Source organism: Hibiscus syriacus, unplaced genomic scaffold (assembly GCF_006381635.1).
Source record: "Hibiscus syriacus cultivar Baekdansim isolate YM2019G1 unplaced genomic scaffold, ASM638163v2 tig00110221_pilon, whole genome shotgun sequence".
In the NCBI taxonomy this organism is placed as follows: domain Eukaryota; kingdom Viridiplantae; phylum Streptophyta; class Magnoliopsida; order Malvales; family Malvaceae; genus Hibiscus; species Hibiscus syriacus.
The window spans coordinates 605,446-624,344 of record NW_024062635.1 but is presented as its reverse complement, the minus strand read 5'-3'; the positions used below and the strand labels follow the sequence as shown (position 1 = coordinate 624,344).

Below are 18,899 nucleotides of genomic sequence, written 5' to 3'. Positions count from 1 at the left end.
ATTACCTATTCTTTTCAGTAGAAACAGATAATATACTGCAACGGTATCACTTACATGGATTCATAGTTGTTGTCATTGCAGGCAACACCTTATACTTCTTTGGATTTTATGGGAAGATCCGAGAGATCATGTTATAGCCTTAAACATCAACGGAGTTGCCTATTCTCTAACACACGATGTAATATTGTTTTAGTTTTTGAATAATTTTTTAATTTTTCCATGAAATGAACAAAAGAGAATAATAATGACTTTTCAATCTCATTTTGGAGTACACTTTTGAAACTTGATATTATGGTATAGAGCAATATCTTTCCCTTGCAATAAAGTGCTAGATAAGAGACTATTGAGATTACGGTAAATGTTAGAAGCAGGAAATACAAAAAAATTGTGTTTACTTGTTACCTTAGAATGTGTGGCTGACTGCAGATAAGGAAGGACACCAAAGCTTTGATTTCTGTACTCTGAATTTCATTTGCTCATGCAGATTTTCACTAGAAACCATTAGGGAATTTTGTGCAGATCTCTCTTTTGAACTTCAATTGACACTGTCATTAATTTCCTAAACCCTATGCCCTATTTTTCACTCTAAATCCTAAAATTCACTAATTGGTTTCAACTAGAATCTTCCTAGAAATGAGGTGTACTTTGATGGGTGGTGAACCAGTTTGGTTTATGTATAACTGAAAAATCTTTCGGTAGTTGGAGATTTTCTTGTAGAACTTTATTTTTTGGAGAGAAATAATTAAGTTCCTAATAAGCTTAATTCAATTTGAAGATCCACTTTCTCTAAGTTCTAAGGATGTCCAAGTATTAAGGGATGAAGAGTAAGTACTATTGTCAGAGGGGAGACTTGGGGCTGAAATGCTAGAGGTATGCTTGCTTGTTGTGGACGATAATGCATCAAAATTTTGCAATCAATCACTCTTTCCCTTTTTTTCCTTTTCATTGGAGAACATGTTTGATTCTGTGATATATTGCTTTTACCATAGGTTGGGACATCTATGGTCATCTCCAGTATAGTTGGATTTTGGGTCCAGAACTTCAAGCAATCAAGTTTATCATGTAATGCTATTGCTTTCTATTCACTGCTGAAGGCTCTGGTGTTCCTCAGTGCTGCATTATTCTTATTTATGTGGGATTATTGTAGTTCTACTAATTTTTTTTATAAGAAGGTTCTACTAATTTTTTTTATAAGAAGGTTTTACTAATTTTGATGAATCCTTAACTTGGAGTAATGCTGATTAGAGCTTGAGTTCGAGCTTGAATCGAGTTCGAGCTTCAATCGAGCTTGAGTCTCGAGCTTCAATCGAGCTCCTGAATTTTTTTTGAGTTCGAGCCTTTTCGAGTTCGAGTTGAGTTTCAATATTATTTTTCGAGTTCGAGTCGAGCTTGAAAATTTTAGGCTCGCGAGTTTTCGAGTCAAGCCTACATTTAAAGTTTTCGAGTCGAGCCTACATTTAAAGTTTTCGAGTTCGAGTCGAGCTATACTCGACTCGTTTACACCCCTAGTTAGGTGATTATTGATATAGTTTATATTTTGTTTTAAAAAATTTATTTTTTAATTTTTAACTAATTTATAATTACACGTTAAGCCTTTTAAATTTTTTTTTTTATAAATTAAATTAATAGTCTTCATCATTAATGATAGTTAAGCGTTTAGAATTTCCTTTTTTTTAATAAACGTCGGGGTCATTTATTTAAAAAAAAGAATTTTTGGGAAACGCCCTCTTGCTTCTCCCTTCTCCCCTGATCGCTGCGACTTCAAGGTTATTTCTCATTCGCTTCTCTCATTTTTACATTTTAATAGATAAGGATTGTTACTGATGCCTTTTTTTGGTTATCCAACTTTTCATTTCTAGATCTCATTCTTCAAATCGCAGCGTCCTTCCCTATCAAGCCATGTCGCTGGTAAGGTTTATTTGTGTGTATATATAGTATTACTTGCTTTTGGTAGTTTAGCTATTGAAGTATTAGGGGAAATTATTTAAAGTAGAATTAGTAAGGGAAATTCTTTTAAGTAGCTATTCTGCATTACAAAGGAAGTTGAAGATGGAATATATTTTATAAAATTACTCTCATAAATCAATGGGATAGTTGATGGATTTGTAGATGTTAATAAGCATTAAAAATGATTTTAACTTCACCGTCTTCTATTTAAATTGAGATCCATTGACCAGCAGAAGGATAGATGGGAAGACGTTATAGTCAATTAGCTTAAGTGTGTATGTATATGGAGATGTTAGCTGCTTTCAAGTAATTTAGGGTGTAAAATGATATAAATTTAAAAGAATCATTCAAAAAGGAGGTCCTTTTCAGGGTTTTTACTGGATTAGTAGTACAATTTTTTGTAGGGATCGGTTGTGGTATCTGGTTCTTCGTGCTAGTGTAGTGTGATTGATTTACTTGTAGGTCTTGCATGCAGGAAAAACAAACAAAAATGCCTATAAGGCACTCATTGCTGCAGAATATTCTGGTGTGGAGGTCGGACTGGTTGAGAACTTTGAGATGGGTATCTCAAATAAGACTCCTGAATTCCTCAAGATGAACCCTTTGGGGAAGGTAACCATGCTTAGTAATAGTTTGAAACTAGAGAAAAATCCTTTTAATATGTAATGGAACCTTTTTTCTAGGTCATTTACTGAAAGGATATCTCTGACTTTAGGTTCCTGTGTTGGAAACACCTGAGGGTCATGTATTTGAGAGCAATGCCATTGCTCGTTATGGTTAGATGACATGTTGACTCCATAGCCTACATTTTTGTCCTCTGGTATTTGTTTACGTATTTGTATCTTTACTTTTCTCTGCAGTAACTCGCTCAAAGGCTGACAACCCTCTATATTGTTCTACATTGATTGATTATGTAAGGATTTTATACTAAAATGGTCTTGTTATTCTGCCATCAGTTAAGTTTATTTTAAACCATGAAACTCTTTTTATATATGTATGCCTTGGCTTTCTTAGGGTCATATCGAGCAATGAATTGATTTCACATCCATGGAAATTGATACTAATATTGCAAAATAGTTGTATCCAAGACTTGGTTATGGTGTTTACCTTCCGCCAGTAAGTTCTACTCTCTTCCCCTCTCCCCTCAGGTTCTTGTGTCATTTTCATTGCGCTTTATTTGCTGGGTCATTGTATTGTTTCCCCCCCCCCCCCCCCTTTCCAATTTTAAGACAATAGGTCCCATGTTAATATCTGACTTAAGACAACTAAGTCGGCTAAATAGAAACTTCGAGGGAACAGCGAAGGAAGAAAATGGCGTCGGTTACCTGTCAATTCTTGTTTTATTCTTTTTAAAGAGGACTTGATACAGCTGTGTTTCTCTGTGCATAATTTCTGTAAATGAATGTGTGACAGCACTAGAAGCCCAAGTAACTCTGGTACGAGAGTCATGCCATTGAATTGATAAATCAAGTTGGCATAGGCTTACTAAGAGTTAAATTTTTTTACGTTTTGTAATTCAGTCGTAGCTTATATTACTTTGATGGTCTCATTTTGCCCATCTAGTTTATCTTAATTTCTATCTATATTTTGCAGGCTGAGGAAGCTGGTATTGCTGCACTGAAGAGAGCGTTTGGTGCTTTTAACGCTCATCTTGCTTCCAACGCTTTTCTTATTGGACATTTAGTCACCCTTGCTGACATTATCATATGCAACCTCTACTTGGGCTTCTCTGAGATCATGACCAAGAGTTTTACCTCAGAGTTTCCTCATGTTGAAATGAGAGGTACTTCTGGACCATGGTTAACCAGCCAAATGTCAAGAAGTTTCTTGTGAAGTGAAGCAGGCAGTGTCTGTGCCACCTGCTCCTTCAAAGAAGCCTGCTGCCCAACTAAAAGAAACTAAACCCAAAGCCAAGGATGAACCTAAGAAAGAAGCCAAAAAGGAGGTTGAGTAAAAGCCAGCGAAGGCAGAAGCCGCTGGGGAGGAAGAGGCGCCAAAGCCCAACCAAAGAATCCTCTTGATTTGCTGCCTCCTGGTAAGATGATACTGGATGACTGGAAGAGGCTTTATTCTAACACAAAGACCCATTTCCGTGAGGTTGCAATTAAAGGTATACACCTGTTGTTTTCGTTGCAACACTGCCTTATATAATCCTTGAACTGTGATTTCTGATACTTATTTCCTGCTTATTTCAGGATTCTGGGACATGTATGCTCCTGGGGGATTCTCTGGTTCTGACTACAAGTAGAATGAGGATTCCCGCAAATAATGGATTTGGCACGAAAGTATGCTTTTGGGAAAATGTTGTTGATTGGAGCTCATACAAGGTGAAGGAGCTATTGCTTTTCCGTGGGCAAGAGATTCATCAACTTTTGATTGATGAGTGCTGCGACATGAACTCTATGAATGGAAGAAAGTTGACATCTCAGACGAAGTACAGAAGGAGCGGGTGAATCAGATGATTGAAGATTGTGTCTTTTGACGGAGAACCTCTCTTGGATACCAAATGTTTTAAGTAATAAGTTATCTCCTAGCTTATGTTGTATGCTATTGTTCTACCCTCGTATTTTTTTTCTGAACTTGATTTAGTTTATATTACAATCAAGATTTAAAAATCAGATAAGTGGATTCGGAGACTGCTATGTACGTTTTGTTTCATTATTACTGAGGCAATTATAGTTCGCATTGTATTCTTATATTACAAATCATGCTATGCCAATGATTCACCGGTATTCATTGCATATTCGATTATATACCTTGCAATCAGGCAAACATGAATTCTAGAAATAACCTTTTTTCCGTTAGAAGATGCCGCAAGTATAACCAATTTGTTAGATGAATGGGAACATAATCAGGACATTTAAAACATTCAAGTTATACAGGTAGAGGCAAGCAAAATAAACAAGATATTGAGACGATACTTACTATTAAGACAATAGGCAATACAGTGATTGTATCTTATTATGAAGGGCACGCATATGTAGATATATGCAAGAAATAATGCAAGATCGTCAGTAAAAAGAATGTTGGAGCACATCAGAAGAACATGGCTAAAACAATTAGGGGAAATAGGTTATTTTAACTAATGAAGTAGAGACGTCAAACCTTATGGTGAATGAATGATGCATGAAAGAGGGATCATTGGAGATTGCCCAAAACTCAAAGGAGTTTGACTTGGCTCTTCCTAACTCAGCCTCCCTAAGCTATGGTCATGATTTCAAGCGACCGTATGTGCAGCAAGGCAACAGGACACAGATTTATCGCCATATGTCTACGGTCATCTGCCCGTCTTCGCCCGCTTCATTCCTGTACTGTTAAAGGGCGACATACTAGGACTCATGCTTGGGCTCATACTCGGGCTCTCTTCCCTTAAGGTACCATTTAGCAAAGCCAACTCCCTAAGCTGCTGTTTCTTGTAGCTATCCAAGGATTCATCCTGGAAATGGTGGATGAGGGGTTAGAGAACAGAAATGGAAGGGTAACATAAAATTATCACAAATTGCTTTTTGTTCTTACAACAGGCTTCAGAAGGTTTTCTAGTATTGCAACAGCATACTCCAATCGAGAATTTACCATGTCCTCGGGGAATTCAGCCTCCACCAACACATGCAGTGGCTCATTAAGGTGTTCATATCCAGGTTTATCTTTCAGATTCTCTTCCTGTAGAAAAGTCAACAGCCAGATTGAGAATTTAAAACAAGTGAAGCAGAACAAGTTACTTTTAGTAAAGATGATCACTGCATTGATTGATCATAATAGTTACCAGCACAAAATGTAAAAGATTGGGGTTCCATTCGTTTGATGCTTTTACCTTTTGCTTTTGTTGTAATAGAAAAGTCAAAAGCACAAAAATACATATGAACTAAAAACAATGGATAAACAGAAAAAATCTTTAACGGAGCCCAAATAAATATGATACAAATACTAGATGCAGAGTACAACGAATGTAAACGGATATGCAGATTACCAGCAAATGTCAAACTAGATCAATTCTCGCATCGCCTACAATTTAAAATTCCAGTAGAAGATGGATTGAGAGGACAAATATGGGGTGGGGGGCAGGATATTATACTCCTAAGCCTCGCTCGACAACCAGCCACACTCCAATTTTCAAGATAAAGTAGAAAATACTTGCCTGAACAAGAAGTATCTCAAGACTCAACTGCACACTTTTACCAAAATTACATGTTGGAAATAAAAGAATTAAAATGATCGACTATACCTTTACAGAATCCTTGACAGAACCCTTGCCTCTTATGTACACCCTACACTCTGTCATGGCTTCAACTCTCTTTAAGGAGTTCCCTCGTGGTCCCAAGATTCGGCCAACAAAATTATACTGCAAGAACTTAGTCAGAACTATTACCTTAAAAAAGAAGAAAATGAAAACTTATAATTTTCAAGATAACTTACATCTGGATATTTATCCACAGGTACATCAAGTCTAACAACTCTCTTTACAATAGGTGTTGGTGGGGCTCTTGGCAAACCAGGCCAACCCATTGATGCAGCTTGAATTGGAGCAACTCGTTGCATGTGCCCATTTTCCTGAAACAAGATAATCACATTAAAAGAATTTCATTTTCCTTTAATTTAACATTTAATGAGAAGCACATTATTTCGGTGTAAGAATAAATCACATTAGGGGCCAACAACAAGGATATTGAAATTTACTAACCTGATACGCAATTGCAAAGTTCGATATAAAAGTTATTTTAAAAACAATTTATTAACCATTAAACTGCATTACCTCTGTTTGCATTACAGACCACCCCTCCAAATCCATCAGTCTCCCATTGGGATGTTGACCCAATGACCTGAAAGGACTATCATGCTCAATTCTCCCATGATCCACAAAACTGGGAGCAAGTCCTGAGACCCTTCTGATCTCTGCAGTTAAATAAGAAAAAAATAAAACACTCGATATGTTGTCAAAACTACCTCAGTGGTAAAAATGGACATTTGGAGTTTATTTGTGGCATGGGATACATCTTTCGGTAGAACCCTCTGGTGGCATGCCCTCCAGTTTACTTGTTTTAATTTTCAAGTAGAACCATCTAGTCTAAGAACACTTCAATCTGTAATAATTTAAAACCACATGTTGCTAGTTTAGGATTATAAAGGTTAACTAGGCAGACAGATTGCGTTACGCTGTTACTTGCTTACAATTTCAGTTCAACATCATTGACTATCACTGTGTTTATTACATCATGTGTGGCTTATTCTCGGAAGGAACAAAACAACAGTGTGCACATAAAGATAAATCTAAAGTAAAATCTAGAGGAATGAAATTTACATTAGTCAGAACAATAATATAGATGGCAGTTTTAGGCATCCTTGAAATAGAAAGCTTTACTATTAGAGTATTTTCCATTCAACCAAAAAATATCACAAGCAGTTTCAGAACTTTCTAATGAATATTATATTGCAGAAAATGAAAAGGAAACTTCAATAACCTTGATTAAGAAGCCTGGTACATAGAGGCAGAACTTGAATAAAAGGTATCAATTTCTGTTTCTCTGCCCATAATTCAGCTAAATATCTGTCATAGTTGATTGTGAGGTAACAATGAGTATAACAATGATTCACAATAAGACATAAATCTAAGATAAAATAGAATATGAAATAAGAGCATCAACATGAGGAAAACATAACCATCAATTAAAAAACAGAACCTTCTTCCTTAAAACAATCACTCGTACCAAAACAACAAGATAGAAACAGAAAAGGTTAAAGCTTTTCCTTAAACCAACTTCGAGAACCCATATCAATTAAAACAAAGGAATCTCTAATTATTACATCAATAAAAAATATCCCATCAAATATTGGAGTGAAACTTCCCCAAAAGAACAAAAAAAGAGCTTTGATTGATTAAAAGTATTTAAATAAAGAAGAAGAAAAAACTGACCTTTCACGATCCGTAGGAAGTGAAGAAGCCCTATGAGGGGAAGCAAGGACTCCAGAAGGCGGATACTGAAAGTAACTCCCTGGTGGGATCCTCTCCCCCATCATATAAATCGACCTTCCCTTATATTCCTGCTTAACTAGTTCAACGTATATTAAAAAAAAACTCTTCAAAATCAAGAATCCAACGTATGAACAAATATATATAAGGATTAAAGAAGAAAACCGCAGACTTACTTTGATGAAAGGGAAGGGAGGGAGAGAGAGTGGGAGTGGGAGGTGGAGGTGGAGGTGGAGAAAGGAAAGGTAAGGTGCAAATGAGTAAAAAGGAGCAGAGATGCAAAGTCTGCTGCCCTCTCTTTTATGTGGAGCAGAGTGTCGATCAAAGAGAGACTAAAGCCCTACTCCCAACAAAACTATATGATGCTTTCTTACTGCTCTTTTTATACGCTCTCAAATTTTTACCACACTCCCATTTTAAAATTGGGTAAACTATACAAATGGTCCCCAATTATAATGTAATACTTTATTGAATCATCGATTATTAAAAGTTATAAAATGATCTTTTGACTAAAGAATGTTACTTTGTTAAATTTCCCGACTATTAAAAGTCATATAATGGTCGGCCATCAAACTATTGATATGTTCCAAACATGTCCTTTTGCGTTAAAAAATTGATGGCAATCTGAGCTGGACATTAACATATTAACTGGGATATAATAAAATCTGATCCAAAATCTCAAACGACTATTATATATTGGTCAACATGTTAACGTTTTGTTTTGACAACCATCAATATTTTAACAAAAATGACGAGCTTGAAATATATGAATAGTCAGGTGACCATATTGTAACTTTTAATAGTTGAAGGACTCAACAAAGCAACATTCAATAATTATATAATCATTTTATAACTTTTAATAGTCAGATGACTCGATAAAGTAGTATCCTATAATAGGAGAACCATTTGTGTACTTTTACCCTTTTCATTTTCACATTTTCGTGCAAAACCTTTTCATTATTTTGCTGTGAAACTATTGAAATTAAATATTTGGATTTAATCCCTTTAGTTAATTGTTTGTGAATATCAACAATATTACAAAATCTTCCAAGGTGGGTGAGTGTATATAAAATTTATTTACCAATTGTTTGGGTTATTAAAATTTTAATCAAATTTTTAATAAAATTTAATAGAAATTTGATTCACGGGTACCAAAAGCTGTTGAATTCTTAAAACAGTTAAAAGGTAATTTATCTATTTGGTCATTCACCTATCCGTTTGTTCTATTTTAGTCATCTAATTATTTCTTTTTTAAAATCATACATAATGTTACATTTTTTATTTTAGTCACCAATCATTAGGTTTAGCTTGTTTACTCAATGAAAATAAAGATGTAACATGATATAATAATAGTTTTAATTCTCAAAACTAACACATTATATCAAATTGACTTTAATTTAATAAACCTTTGGTATTTAAATCTCTTATCAATTTGATCCTTATTTAAATTTAAAATAATTATTAAATTAAATTATTAATAAATTGCTAAAAATATTAAAGTTTATAGGTGAAGAATAAAGGGTGGTATCTCATTACAAAGTGAAATAATAACAATTAGGGGTGCTCAAAAATATTCAACCTGGTTGACTTAGTCTGTCAACCCGCCAACTCGAACCTAAAAAACTGGGTAATTTTCTAAAAAAATTACCCGACCCATGATTTTTCCCGGATAGTTGAGTCGGGTCTGGGCTAAATTTTGTTTATAACCGGATACCCGACCCGATAATATATATATAGTTTAAATTATATTTTTATTTTATGTTAATATTTTTTACTTAAAATTAAATTTAAATCATTTTTCTTAGATTTGTATTATATACTTTTAATTTTTACATTTTTTTATTAATTTGTCAATATGAGATTCGAGAAAAATCATGATCGATACTAATAACTTTAATTTTTTATTTTAGAAATAAAATTTAATATATATATCCTTAAAACTAACTTTAAATCACTAATTATTGTTATGGATTGTATAATGAACTCTTAAAAAAATTTGTATTTTCTATGTTATTTTAAAAAAAAAATTAAAAAAATAGATGAATTGAATACCCGAGACCAAAAAATGCAGGTACCCGAATTTTACTTAACGAACTGGGTCACAGGCCGACAAAAATACTACCCTAAAAACAGGTAATCGATTTTTAACACTCCTAATAACAATGACATAATAGTTCTCTTTATCTTCAACTAATATTGCCTCCATTTCTTCTTATCACTCTCCCTATTTTAATTCTCGTATTCCCTTTTCATTCCCTTTGGTTTTCAAATCAAATAAAAACTTTCAAATTCTCTCTATTTTTACCTTTGCTTTTGAATCATTTTATATCTTATCCATAATCAAAGAGACTCAAAATCTAGAAACGGTAGTCGTAACATCGTCTGTCGAAGAAATGGTGGTAGAAAATGAGAAAAATAAGACAACACCGTTGTAACATCCAAAACTCGATTGGGCTTACAGTACTACGTTGGGTTGCTGAGATAACCCATGATTTTCAAAACCTATTCATTCCATTTCAAAACATATTATATAATATCAAAGTAGACATACATGACAATTATAAAAATACTTTGATAAATCTGAATACAATAATAAAGGTCATATGAATACACATGCCCACTAAAGCTACAGTACAATACTCTGGATGAGACGTTGAAATTCATGCTACGACAGTTCTCTACGAATGACTCAAGCTAATAACTTGTAAACAGAAAGCATTCACACGCTGAGTTACAAGACCCAATAATATAATGCTAATCTAGAGCAGCATTATGAGTCACATAAACACAAGCATGCTAAAAAATGATACTAAGTAGTAAGTAAATGTATGATCATAATCAAGTATTATCTATTTAACGTTCAACTATTATGTCACTAAAGTAAGAGTCTCATGTTTCCCTTAGTCCTCTACTAAGGGTCTCGCCATGATTACACCTATATTGGGTATCTAACCACAATAACCATGACTGTTGTGCATTCCCATAATGTAACACATGACATTCTAATAATATTTATCTCACATAGCCATCAGATACTAGTTAGATGAGGAAACCTGGTAACCACATAGCTTTGGTAAAACGCCCACTAAACTGCTGAAATGATCTTTGGTCTCACACGACAATCAAGTAGATCATGGAAGGGAACCCAATAATCATAAAACATCAGTATAATTCCTACTCAACTGAAGCATTGTCTCGGTCTCACACAGCCGTCAAGCCAAGCTCAAGAGTATCTATTATACTGTGTTAATATAACTACAAATACATATACGAGGGACCAAGGCCACAAAACAGTGACAATGCCCTACGAGGGCAACTGAGGTAGCCTAGTTACACACCACTAACAATACCCCACTAAGGTAACTGAGGTAGCCTCGTCACACACCAATATAACTCGGTATAATAAAGTAAGGTCATCCCTCACTAGTTGTTATCTCACTCATTCTTTCATCTAGAATGTTATACAAGGGTCTATTAGTCTATTATATCTGTTAGTCTATGGAGCCGCTCTATTTTGGTCATTTAACGTTGAAAGGCATTTTAGTCATTTTTTGTCTCTAAGGAGATATCTACGTGTTTCATGATCTTAGGATGATTATTGTTTCTACTATTCACTTATTGAATTATTTGATAGTTTGATACCTGACTCGGGTTCATTCTTTGGTAGCCATACTATAGTCGCTCTCATTACACTTTCCTTTAATTCACCCTTGAATTAGAGGGATATGCATCAACGCCTTATCGATATTAACATGATACGCGGGTTCTCTATCACATTTTTCATATAATACACCACCTCACTTGCAAACATATCTTTCACAATGATTTGTCATTTACGATCGCTGACTATGTGCACTTTCAGGGGTACTTTTGAAGTTATTTATCATTGATGGTATTTTGGTAATTTATGCCACATAGGGGTATTTAAATCATTTCATAAATTACGACCGTTTCAAGCTTAATTGTACATTTTATAGCAATATATAGATATTCAGATATAATAAGCGATGTTTTAAATCTCTTGGTGTTGAAGAGTATTAGTATTGCAATCATAATATTAGTACTCACAGTATTGATACTCACATTATCGATAGTACAACCTAGAAAACCTAGAAATATGCTCGGGAATCACCCAAAACTCTCTCAAACACTATAATTTAACTCTAAATCAACACCTAAAGCTTAATAGAGTCTTATAGGGTCATCTAACATTATAAAAACACAATCTTTACAATAATAATGTCATCTAAGGAATAAATCAAGCATAAACCCTAAAATTCTTAAATACCCAAATCTCAATAAATCATCATGATTATAAAAACCTTAACACCGTAAAGGATTAGAAATAAACTATATTGCTAATAAAATCCTGAAATGAAGCTTCTTTAACTAGCTATCACTCTCCTTAAATACTTGGTTACTCAACCCCCACTTTCTCTTTAGCTTTAGCTATGACATATGAAGAGAAAAGATGAGAAGGAGATGAGGGAATAGGAAATAAGGAGAAAAATATGATGGGAAATAAAAAGGCTTCTTATCTTTTTAAAATGGTAAAATCACACTATTGATCCTTCATCATCTTTGTACTATGCAAAAATCCATTTTTATGATGAATTAGGCCTAATTAAACACCAATTAAGCCCACACTCGGCTTAACGACTTTAATTGAAACATCCAAACAGTTTACTTAACTCTTAGATAAACCCAAAACTACTAACCCATAATTTAGGGTGATACAACTCTCCCTCTTGATAGAAATTTCTTCCTCAAAATTTACTTGGATCGAATAATGAACTATCCTTAGGTCAAACACTTAAAAGCATCGATACACCTAAACTCTTATCAAGTTTTGAATAACAAACTATCCTTAGGTTAAACACTTAGAAGCCTCGATGCACCTAAACTCTTATCAAGTTTGAACATCAAGGAAAAAGTCCTCGCAGCAAGACATGCAACTCGAAACTCACAAAATCGATCCACGATTTTTTAAATGACACTACCTGTGTCGAATCTTAAGTAAAAAAATTTGAGAGGCCCATAGCGAAATAATCTCCTTCTTTCTGTCTAACATCAAATGCTCGAAATGCTTAATAAGGAAAAATACTTATGTACGACTCGTCTATAACTGTTAAACCCTTCACTAGCGAACTCTACTCAATTGAGTGAACATATTGTGCTACACTATAATTAACTTATCATACTACATGTCAAGATCCTATGAACACTTGTCATACACGGTCTCAATGGTGACTATTAAAGATATGATGAGGATTCATGACTTTCTACATATCAGTCTAAAATATTTTCACTGCGTAACTCTGATTCAATATTCATCCATGCTACTTGATTGTTTCTTTTTTTTCTTGTAATTTAAAAGTGTACTACTCACTGGATCGTGCATTTAAAATAATCACAATTAAAAATTGGTTACTTGTTGAGTAAAACTAACAACGTCTAGCTCTCCATAAGAGCACGCGTCACAGAGTGGAGATCTCTCACAACCGTACTCGTACTTAAGGATTATATGACTCTGCATCTTGTACTTAGAATCGTTTATCATTCCCACAATAAGGCATTATGATGTAGTCGGAGGGTTCTCAGTACCTCGAGACTTATGCCCTCTATCTTACCTGAAGTATCCATAGTATTTACATTAAGATCCGAAACCACAACATTGGAATCATACACCTTGCTAATTTACTCCTCACATGTACTAGGGGCATTTGTTCCTAGTTAACGACTGAAGTACCTTGATACTAACTGAGATATATCTTGATATTTCTGGAAACCAAGATGATTGTCACACTAGCTAGAGTAACTTGGGTATTCTAAACACTCTTCTAGAAATCTATACTTTAGAGTCTGAACTTGAGATTACTAAATCTCTGTACGGTCAGTCACATGAGCCCTCAACTGATGATACGCAAACATCTTTATAGTCTCATATCTAACTTGATAACCCAAAAGGATACTCCCCGAGAGAACACACAAGAGTGGAGGATTCTATATCTCTAAAATTGTAACTCCAAGATTAAAGTAACACTTGTGCTAACAACTTCCCTTAGGTCGCCTACTAAGTCTAACTCAAGTTCTCGATGAACATCTAATGTAAACATTGTCTATTCCACTAAGGCCCACCAATTAGGCACTTGGACCCTCTTATTGTGATCCTCTACACAAATACTTTTTCTACATAGTTCACTTAAAACCATAAAAGAATACACGTACTTATGTCTATTGCATCAACATGAAAAACTAAGATAGTTGAAAACATATATGACATCTCGTCTACGACATCAATGTCCTGTACCTATCTCGCTATGATATGATAAGTTAGATCGTGTATAATCAAATCGAGAACAGGTCGATTTGTTCCTCTACTCTCTTTCTCAAGCATAGAACTAACATCTCTCTTGGTAGGCTCTCTACTATGTTGAGCTATTGAGATCACTCCTCTATGTCGAGTTAATAGATTGCCATCCGCATTAGGGTAATCCCTCACTATATGCCAATGATCTACATCTATAGCACTTCCTAGAGAGTTTAAAGCATATTCCTCAGTTATTTTTACCATAAGCTTGCACTATATATTTCAATACTCCATTAGATCCTTTAGAGCTTATAAAAAATGGTAGAGCTGACGATCTCCTATGATACCCTACTTTTGACCCCTAACACTACTAGAGTGACAAACTACTCTCCTCTAGTCATACATATCTCAGGCTCTTTCTGTCATCAATTGTGATAGGTTTATTGGTACACAAATTATCATACTTGGGGTACCTAACTCACCCAACAAACTCCTTTTCATGCTTTAAACCTTCTCCATAGTCTTAGCATGCCGTGTCAACTCTAAAAATACCCTAGGTGGGTCTGCCAACAATTGCACATAGATACCAATATAAAGTCCCTTGAGGAATTTCTTACACCTCAAGGACTCAATCGCGTCCAGTTTTGGAGCATAACGACTAAACTGAAGAAAATATCCCCCATACTCGTACACTGAATTATCTTCTTGAACCAGCTGGGAGAATTGCATTATTAACCATCCATGTGTGCCTTACCAATATACTTGTCTCTAAAATCACTTAGTAACTAATCCTATGTAGGCATCTAGCTGTTTAGTCACCTCTATAGTCTCCCATCGGTCGATAACATCACCCTTGAGCAAAGCGTGATGCATTCTAACTTACTCCTTAGGGTAAGGTGAGGCTGCCTCAAAGTCCTTATGGTCTCTCTAAAAAATTGATCAACCAAAATCGGAAAATCATTGCCTAAACTATAGAAGTTAACTATTTATGCTAAAGTACTCCGAGTGATCAACTAATAGTATGTGCTCTATGAATAACGTCTATGATCTCTCTATGAGTGAAAGCCAAAACTCTAAAGAATATCGTTTCTATGACTCTCACGCCCAACGAGACCTTAAAATCCTCTGTCCTAGGCAATAACCCGTCATTAATGTTATCAAAATGAGAGGCACGACTCTCCATCCTATCTTCGAGGCTACGCTAGGAACTATCTATCATCGTCAATTTCTACAACACAGACAAATAAAGGAAGCACCATCAAGATTTTAGACTTATACGAGTATTTTAATTACTTAGGGGCATGTATTTACTAACACCTTATTATAATTTATCATTGGTCCTACGACCGACTCAACCTGATGCTCTGATACCACTAAATGTAACACCCTAAACTCGATTAGGATTAAAGTACCACGTTGGGCTGTCGAAACACCCCTTAATTTTTAAAATTATTCATTTTCATTTCAAAATATATTATATGGTACCAAAATAGACATACATGATAGTTATAAAAATAATTTTATAAATCGGAGCTTCGTGACACATAGTTTAAAAACAAAATAATACAAACTCAGAGTTATAAATTTGAATACAGTAATAAGGGTCCTATGAATACATATGCCCACTAAAGCTATAACATAGTACTTTAGACGAGATGTTAGAAGTCCTGTTGTAACGGTGCTCTATGTACAACTCAAGCTAATAACTTACGAACTAAAAATATCTTAACAATGAGCTTACAAAACCCAATAGTATAATTGTTTATCTAGAGCATCATTATGAGTCACATAAACACAAGCATGCTAAAGACATGGTACTAAGTAGTAGATAGATGCATGATAATTTAAAGTAATATTTACTTAAGGTTCATCTATTCTGTCACCAAAGTAAGAGTCTCATGCTTCCCTTAGTCCTCTACTAAGGGCATCGCCATGAGTACATCTCTATTGGGTATCTTAGCACAATGATTGTAACTATTGTGCTTTCTCTAAATGCAACACATGACACACTGCTATTATATGGTCTCACATAGCCATTAGATACTAGTTAGCTGAGGAACTCGATAATCACATAGTATTGGTAAAATTCCCTCTAAACTACTGAATAATCTCCTAGTCTCACATATAAATCAAGTAAATTATGGATGGGTGTCGCAACGGTCCTTCGGGTGGTCCCGGGATCACATTTTGTCTTAAAGTGAATTTTACCTTTTTGGAGTCACCACTAACCTTTTTAGATTAGGTAAGGTTGGATACCTAAATTTTACCTTTAACTAGATCCACATCTTACTAAGATTCACTTAGAAGTGTTCAGGAGTCGATTACATGTGGGGAAGGATGATCACCCCTACATTGCCCTTTCGGTACCATCACGGTTACAAGTTGTCTAAATAGTGGAAATTGAAGTTAGGACAAATTTTAAAGAAACGATCCAAATTATTTACCTTTGAGATTTGGTACCATGAAACAAATAAAATTAGGGTTTAAGAAAAAAATTGGGTTCAATATGCAAACATGAATAAAAGGGTCACGAAACATACATAAAAAATAAATGGAATTAGTATTAATGTACAAAACTTAAAAGGCACATACAATAAATATAAACAATAAAAATAAAAACAATGATTTGAAAAGTAAATGAATAAAATAAAATAAATCTAAAATAAAAAAAGAATTCTTATTATATTAAATAAAAAGAAAGAATATCAAAGAATTCAAAAGTAAATAGAAAAGTCAAAAGAAAAGGTTAAGTAGTTGCATTAAGTGAATTAAAAGTGAAAAGGAAAGAAAATCTAAGAAAATCTATGATAAAAAAATCAAATTAAATGAAAGTGTTGAATTAAATTTAATGAGAAAATAACTTGTCATAAAAATAATAATATTAAAGTGCAATTAATGAGAATCAAATTTAAAAGAAAAATTAAATATGAAATTGAAAAAACTAATAAATTGAGAATGAAAATACATGATGGGGAATAAAATAAATTTTAAAAATAAATAATAAGAATAACAGTTATAATTATCTCCTACCCGCATAAAATATATGGATCTAATAGGGATTTAAATTGGGTCATTGGGCCATTTAAATAAAAAAAATTGAAATTAAATCAAGATAAATAAATAATAAACTTTTCATTCAAAATCCACCACCAATTTCATTGAGAAACCTCAAGGAATGCTTGATTTATGAAAATCTAATTAAAAGCATTATCCTTATTCATTGGTTCTCTCATTCGATGGAATTTTCATACAAAATCAATGTCGAAGCAATAAATACAAAAAATAATAAAAGTATATACATAAAAAAGAAAAGCATATGTTTTCACTTATAAACCTCAAGGAATGTTAGATTTAGGAAAATATATTTAGGAGTTTTTTCCTAGTTCATCGGTTTTCTCTCATCCGAAATAGTTCTTTTAAGGAAAAAAGAACGAAGTCGATCGAAACAATAAAGACAATAATATTAAAAAAACAACAATTAAAAAAAACTCACTTTTATTGCTCTTGCTCTTCAAATTACAATGAATGATTATTTTCTCTCATTCCTCCTCTTTTCCTTTTCTCCCCCCTAATTACAAAATAAGAGGGCCTATTTATAGGCTCCCAAAAAACCCTAAAGTAAACAAGGCTAACATATTTTCATTAATGCTAGATATGATAATTAAAAGAAAAGTAATTCTAAAATAATAAAAAGATCCTAAATTACCTTAAATAAACTATGGAAAGTAGAAAGTTGAATTTAATTACAAATATTCAATAAAATAATTGAAAATTCGTAATAAATTAAAATCCACTTATTAGGCATGTGTCCAATTTTCTACACACGATGTCTTCGCTAAAATAAGCATATCTTGAGTTTCTCATGTCTAATTGATGTGTTTAAAAATGCGTTGGAAAGATAAATGAAATACGGTTCAGTTTCAAGAGATACCATGCCTTAAAAATGTTTGCAAATTGTCCAAAAAATCGTTCCAATTTGGTTGATTTATTGAACTTCAAAATCAGCTTTAATAAATATGTTTCGGCTTTGAAAAAAAATAGTTCGGACAAAAATTGGGTATTATAGCTGCCCCTCTTTGCTTGTTGGAATGTAATGTGAATATAACAAAGATAAAATATGACCGATTTTGGTTCGTTGATATAAGTTTGTTCCATGGTATTATCGTTTTCTTTATCCTTCGGTTGATATGCTCTTCCACTTTTCTGCATCTTCAATATAATTGGGCCTTTTGGAGTTCATTATGAGGGCTTGTCTTCATCTTCTACATTTTCAAGTAGATGTGTTTGAAAATATTCATCTAGTTTGTCTTGGTCCCAGAGTAATTGAATATGCAAAAGTTAACATAATCATTGGTTAGTGTGTCTATAAATATGCTCTTTGAGTCCAATATCCTTCGTCTTGAAGTTAAATTTTGACTCAAGAAAATCTAAAAACCCTCTACAGGTTAAGTTGGATGAAAATAGCTCATCGTTGTTAAATTATGTTATGGATGACTCCTTCATCGTGAAGTTGAGTCAATCTCATACGACTCGAACTTGATATCCTTCGTCATTAAGTTGAAATTTGACTCGAAATCTTGGATGAAAAATAACTCCTCGTTGTTGAGTTGTGGTTGACTCCTAGTCGTGAAGTTGAGTCGATCTTTGATGACTTAAGCATGATATCCTTCGTCGTGA

The 18,899-nt window shown here is 33.8% G+C and overlaps 1 protein-coding gene, 2 long non-coding RNA genes and 1 pseudogene across 6 annotated transcripts; 1 reads left to right on the top strand and 3 right to left on the bottom strand.

Moving 5' to 3' along the window:
• Positions 1-290: 290 nt before the first annotated feature.
• On the bottom strand, positions 291-18,432 carry LOC120114273. The gene is made up of 3 exons (XR_005515373.1): positions 18,422-18,432; positions 13,062-13,065; positions 291-461 (listed from the first exon to the last, which is right to left on the bottom strand). It is a non-coding gene; the product is annotated as an uncharacterized LOC120114273 (long non-coding RNA).
• LOC120114272 lies at positions 1,033-1,257 on the bottom strand. Its single transcript, XR_005515372.1, has 2 exons — positions 1,206-1,257; positions 1,033-1,152 (listed from the first exon to the last, which is right to left on the bottom strand). It is a non-coding gene; the product is annotated as an uncharacterized LOC120114272 (long non-coding RNA).
• Positions 1,900-4,466, top strand: LOC120114269 (annotated as a pseudogene).
• Positions 4,857-8,251, bottom strand: LOC120114270 (KH domain-containing protein At1g09660/At1g09670-like). 4 transcript variants are annotated; one of them, XM_039135237.1, is made up of 8 exons: positions 8,088-8,251; positions 7,856-7,980; positions 7,404-7,489; positions 6,698-6,837; positions 6,361-6,495; positions 6,170-6,286; positions 5,464-5,607; positions 4,857-5,383 (listed from the first exon to the last, which is right to left on the bottom strand). In XM_039135237.1, exons 2-8 carry the CDS (start codon positions 7,957-7,959, stop codon positions 5,225-5,227), a joined length of 885 nt encoding a protein of 294 aa, XP_038991168.1. In that variant the 5' UTR covers positions 7,960-7,980; positions 8,088-8,251; the 3' UTR covers positions 4,857-5,224. The 4 variants fall into 4 exon arrangements, with proteins under 4 accessions (XP_038991168.1, XP_038991167.1, XP_038991166.1 ...); XM_039135236.1 differs by having other exon boundaries at positions 7,856-7,991; positions 8,089-8,251; XM_039135235.1 differs by having other exon boundaries at positions 7,856-7,986; positions 8,089-8,251.
• Positions 18,433-18,899: the final 467 nt, after the last annotated feature.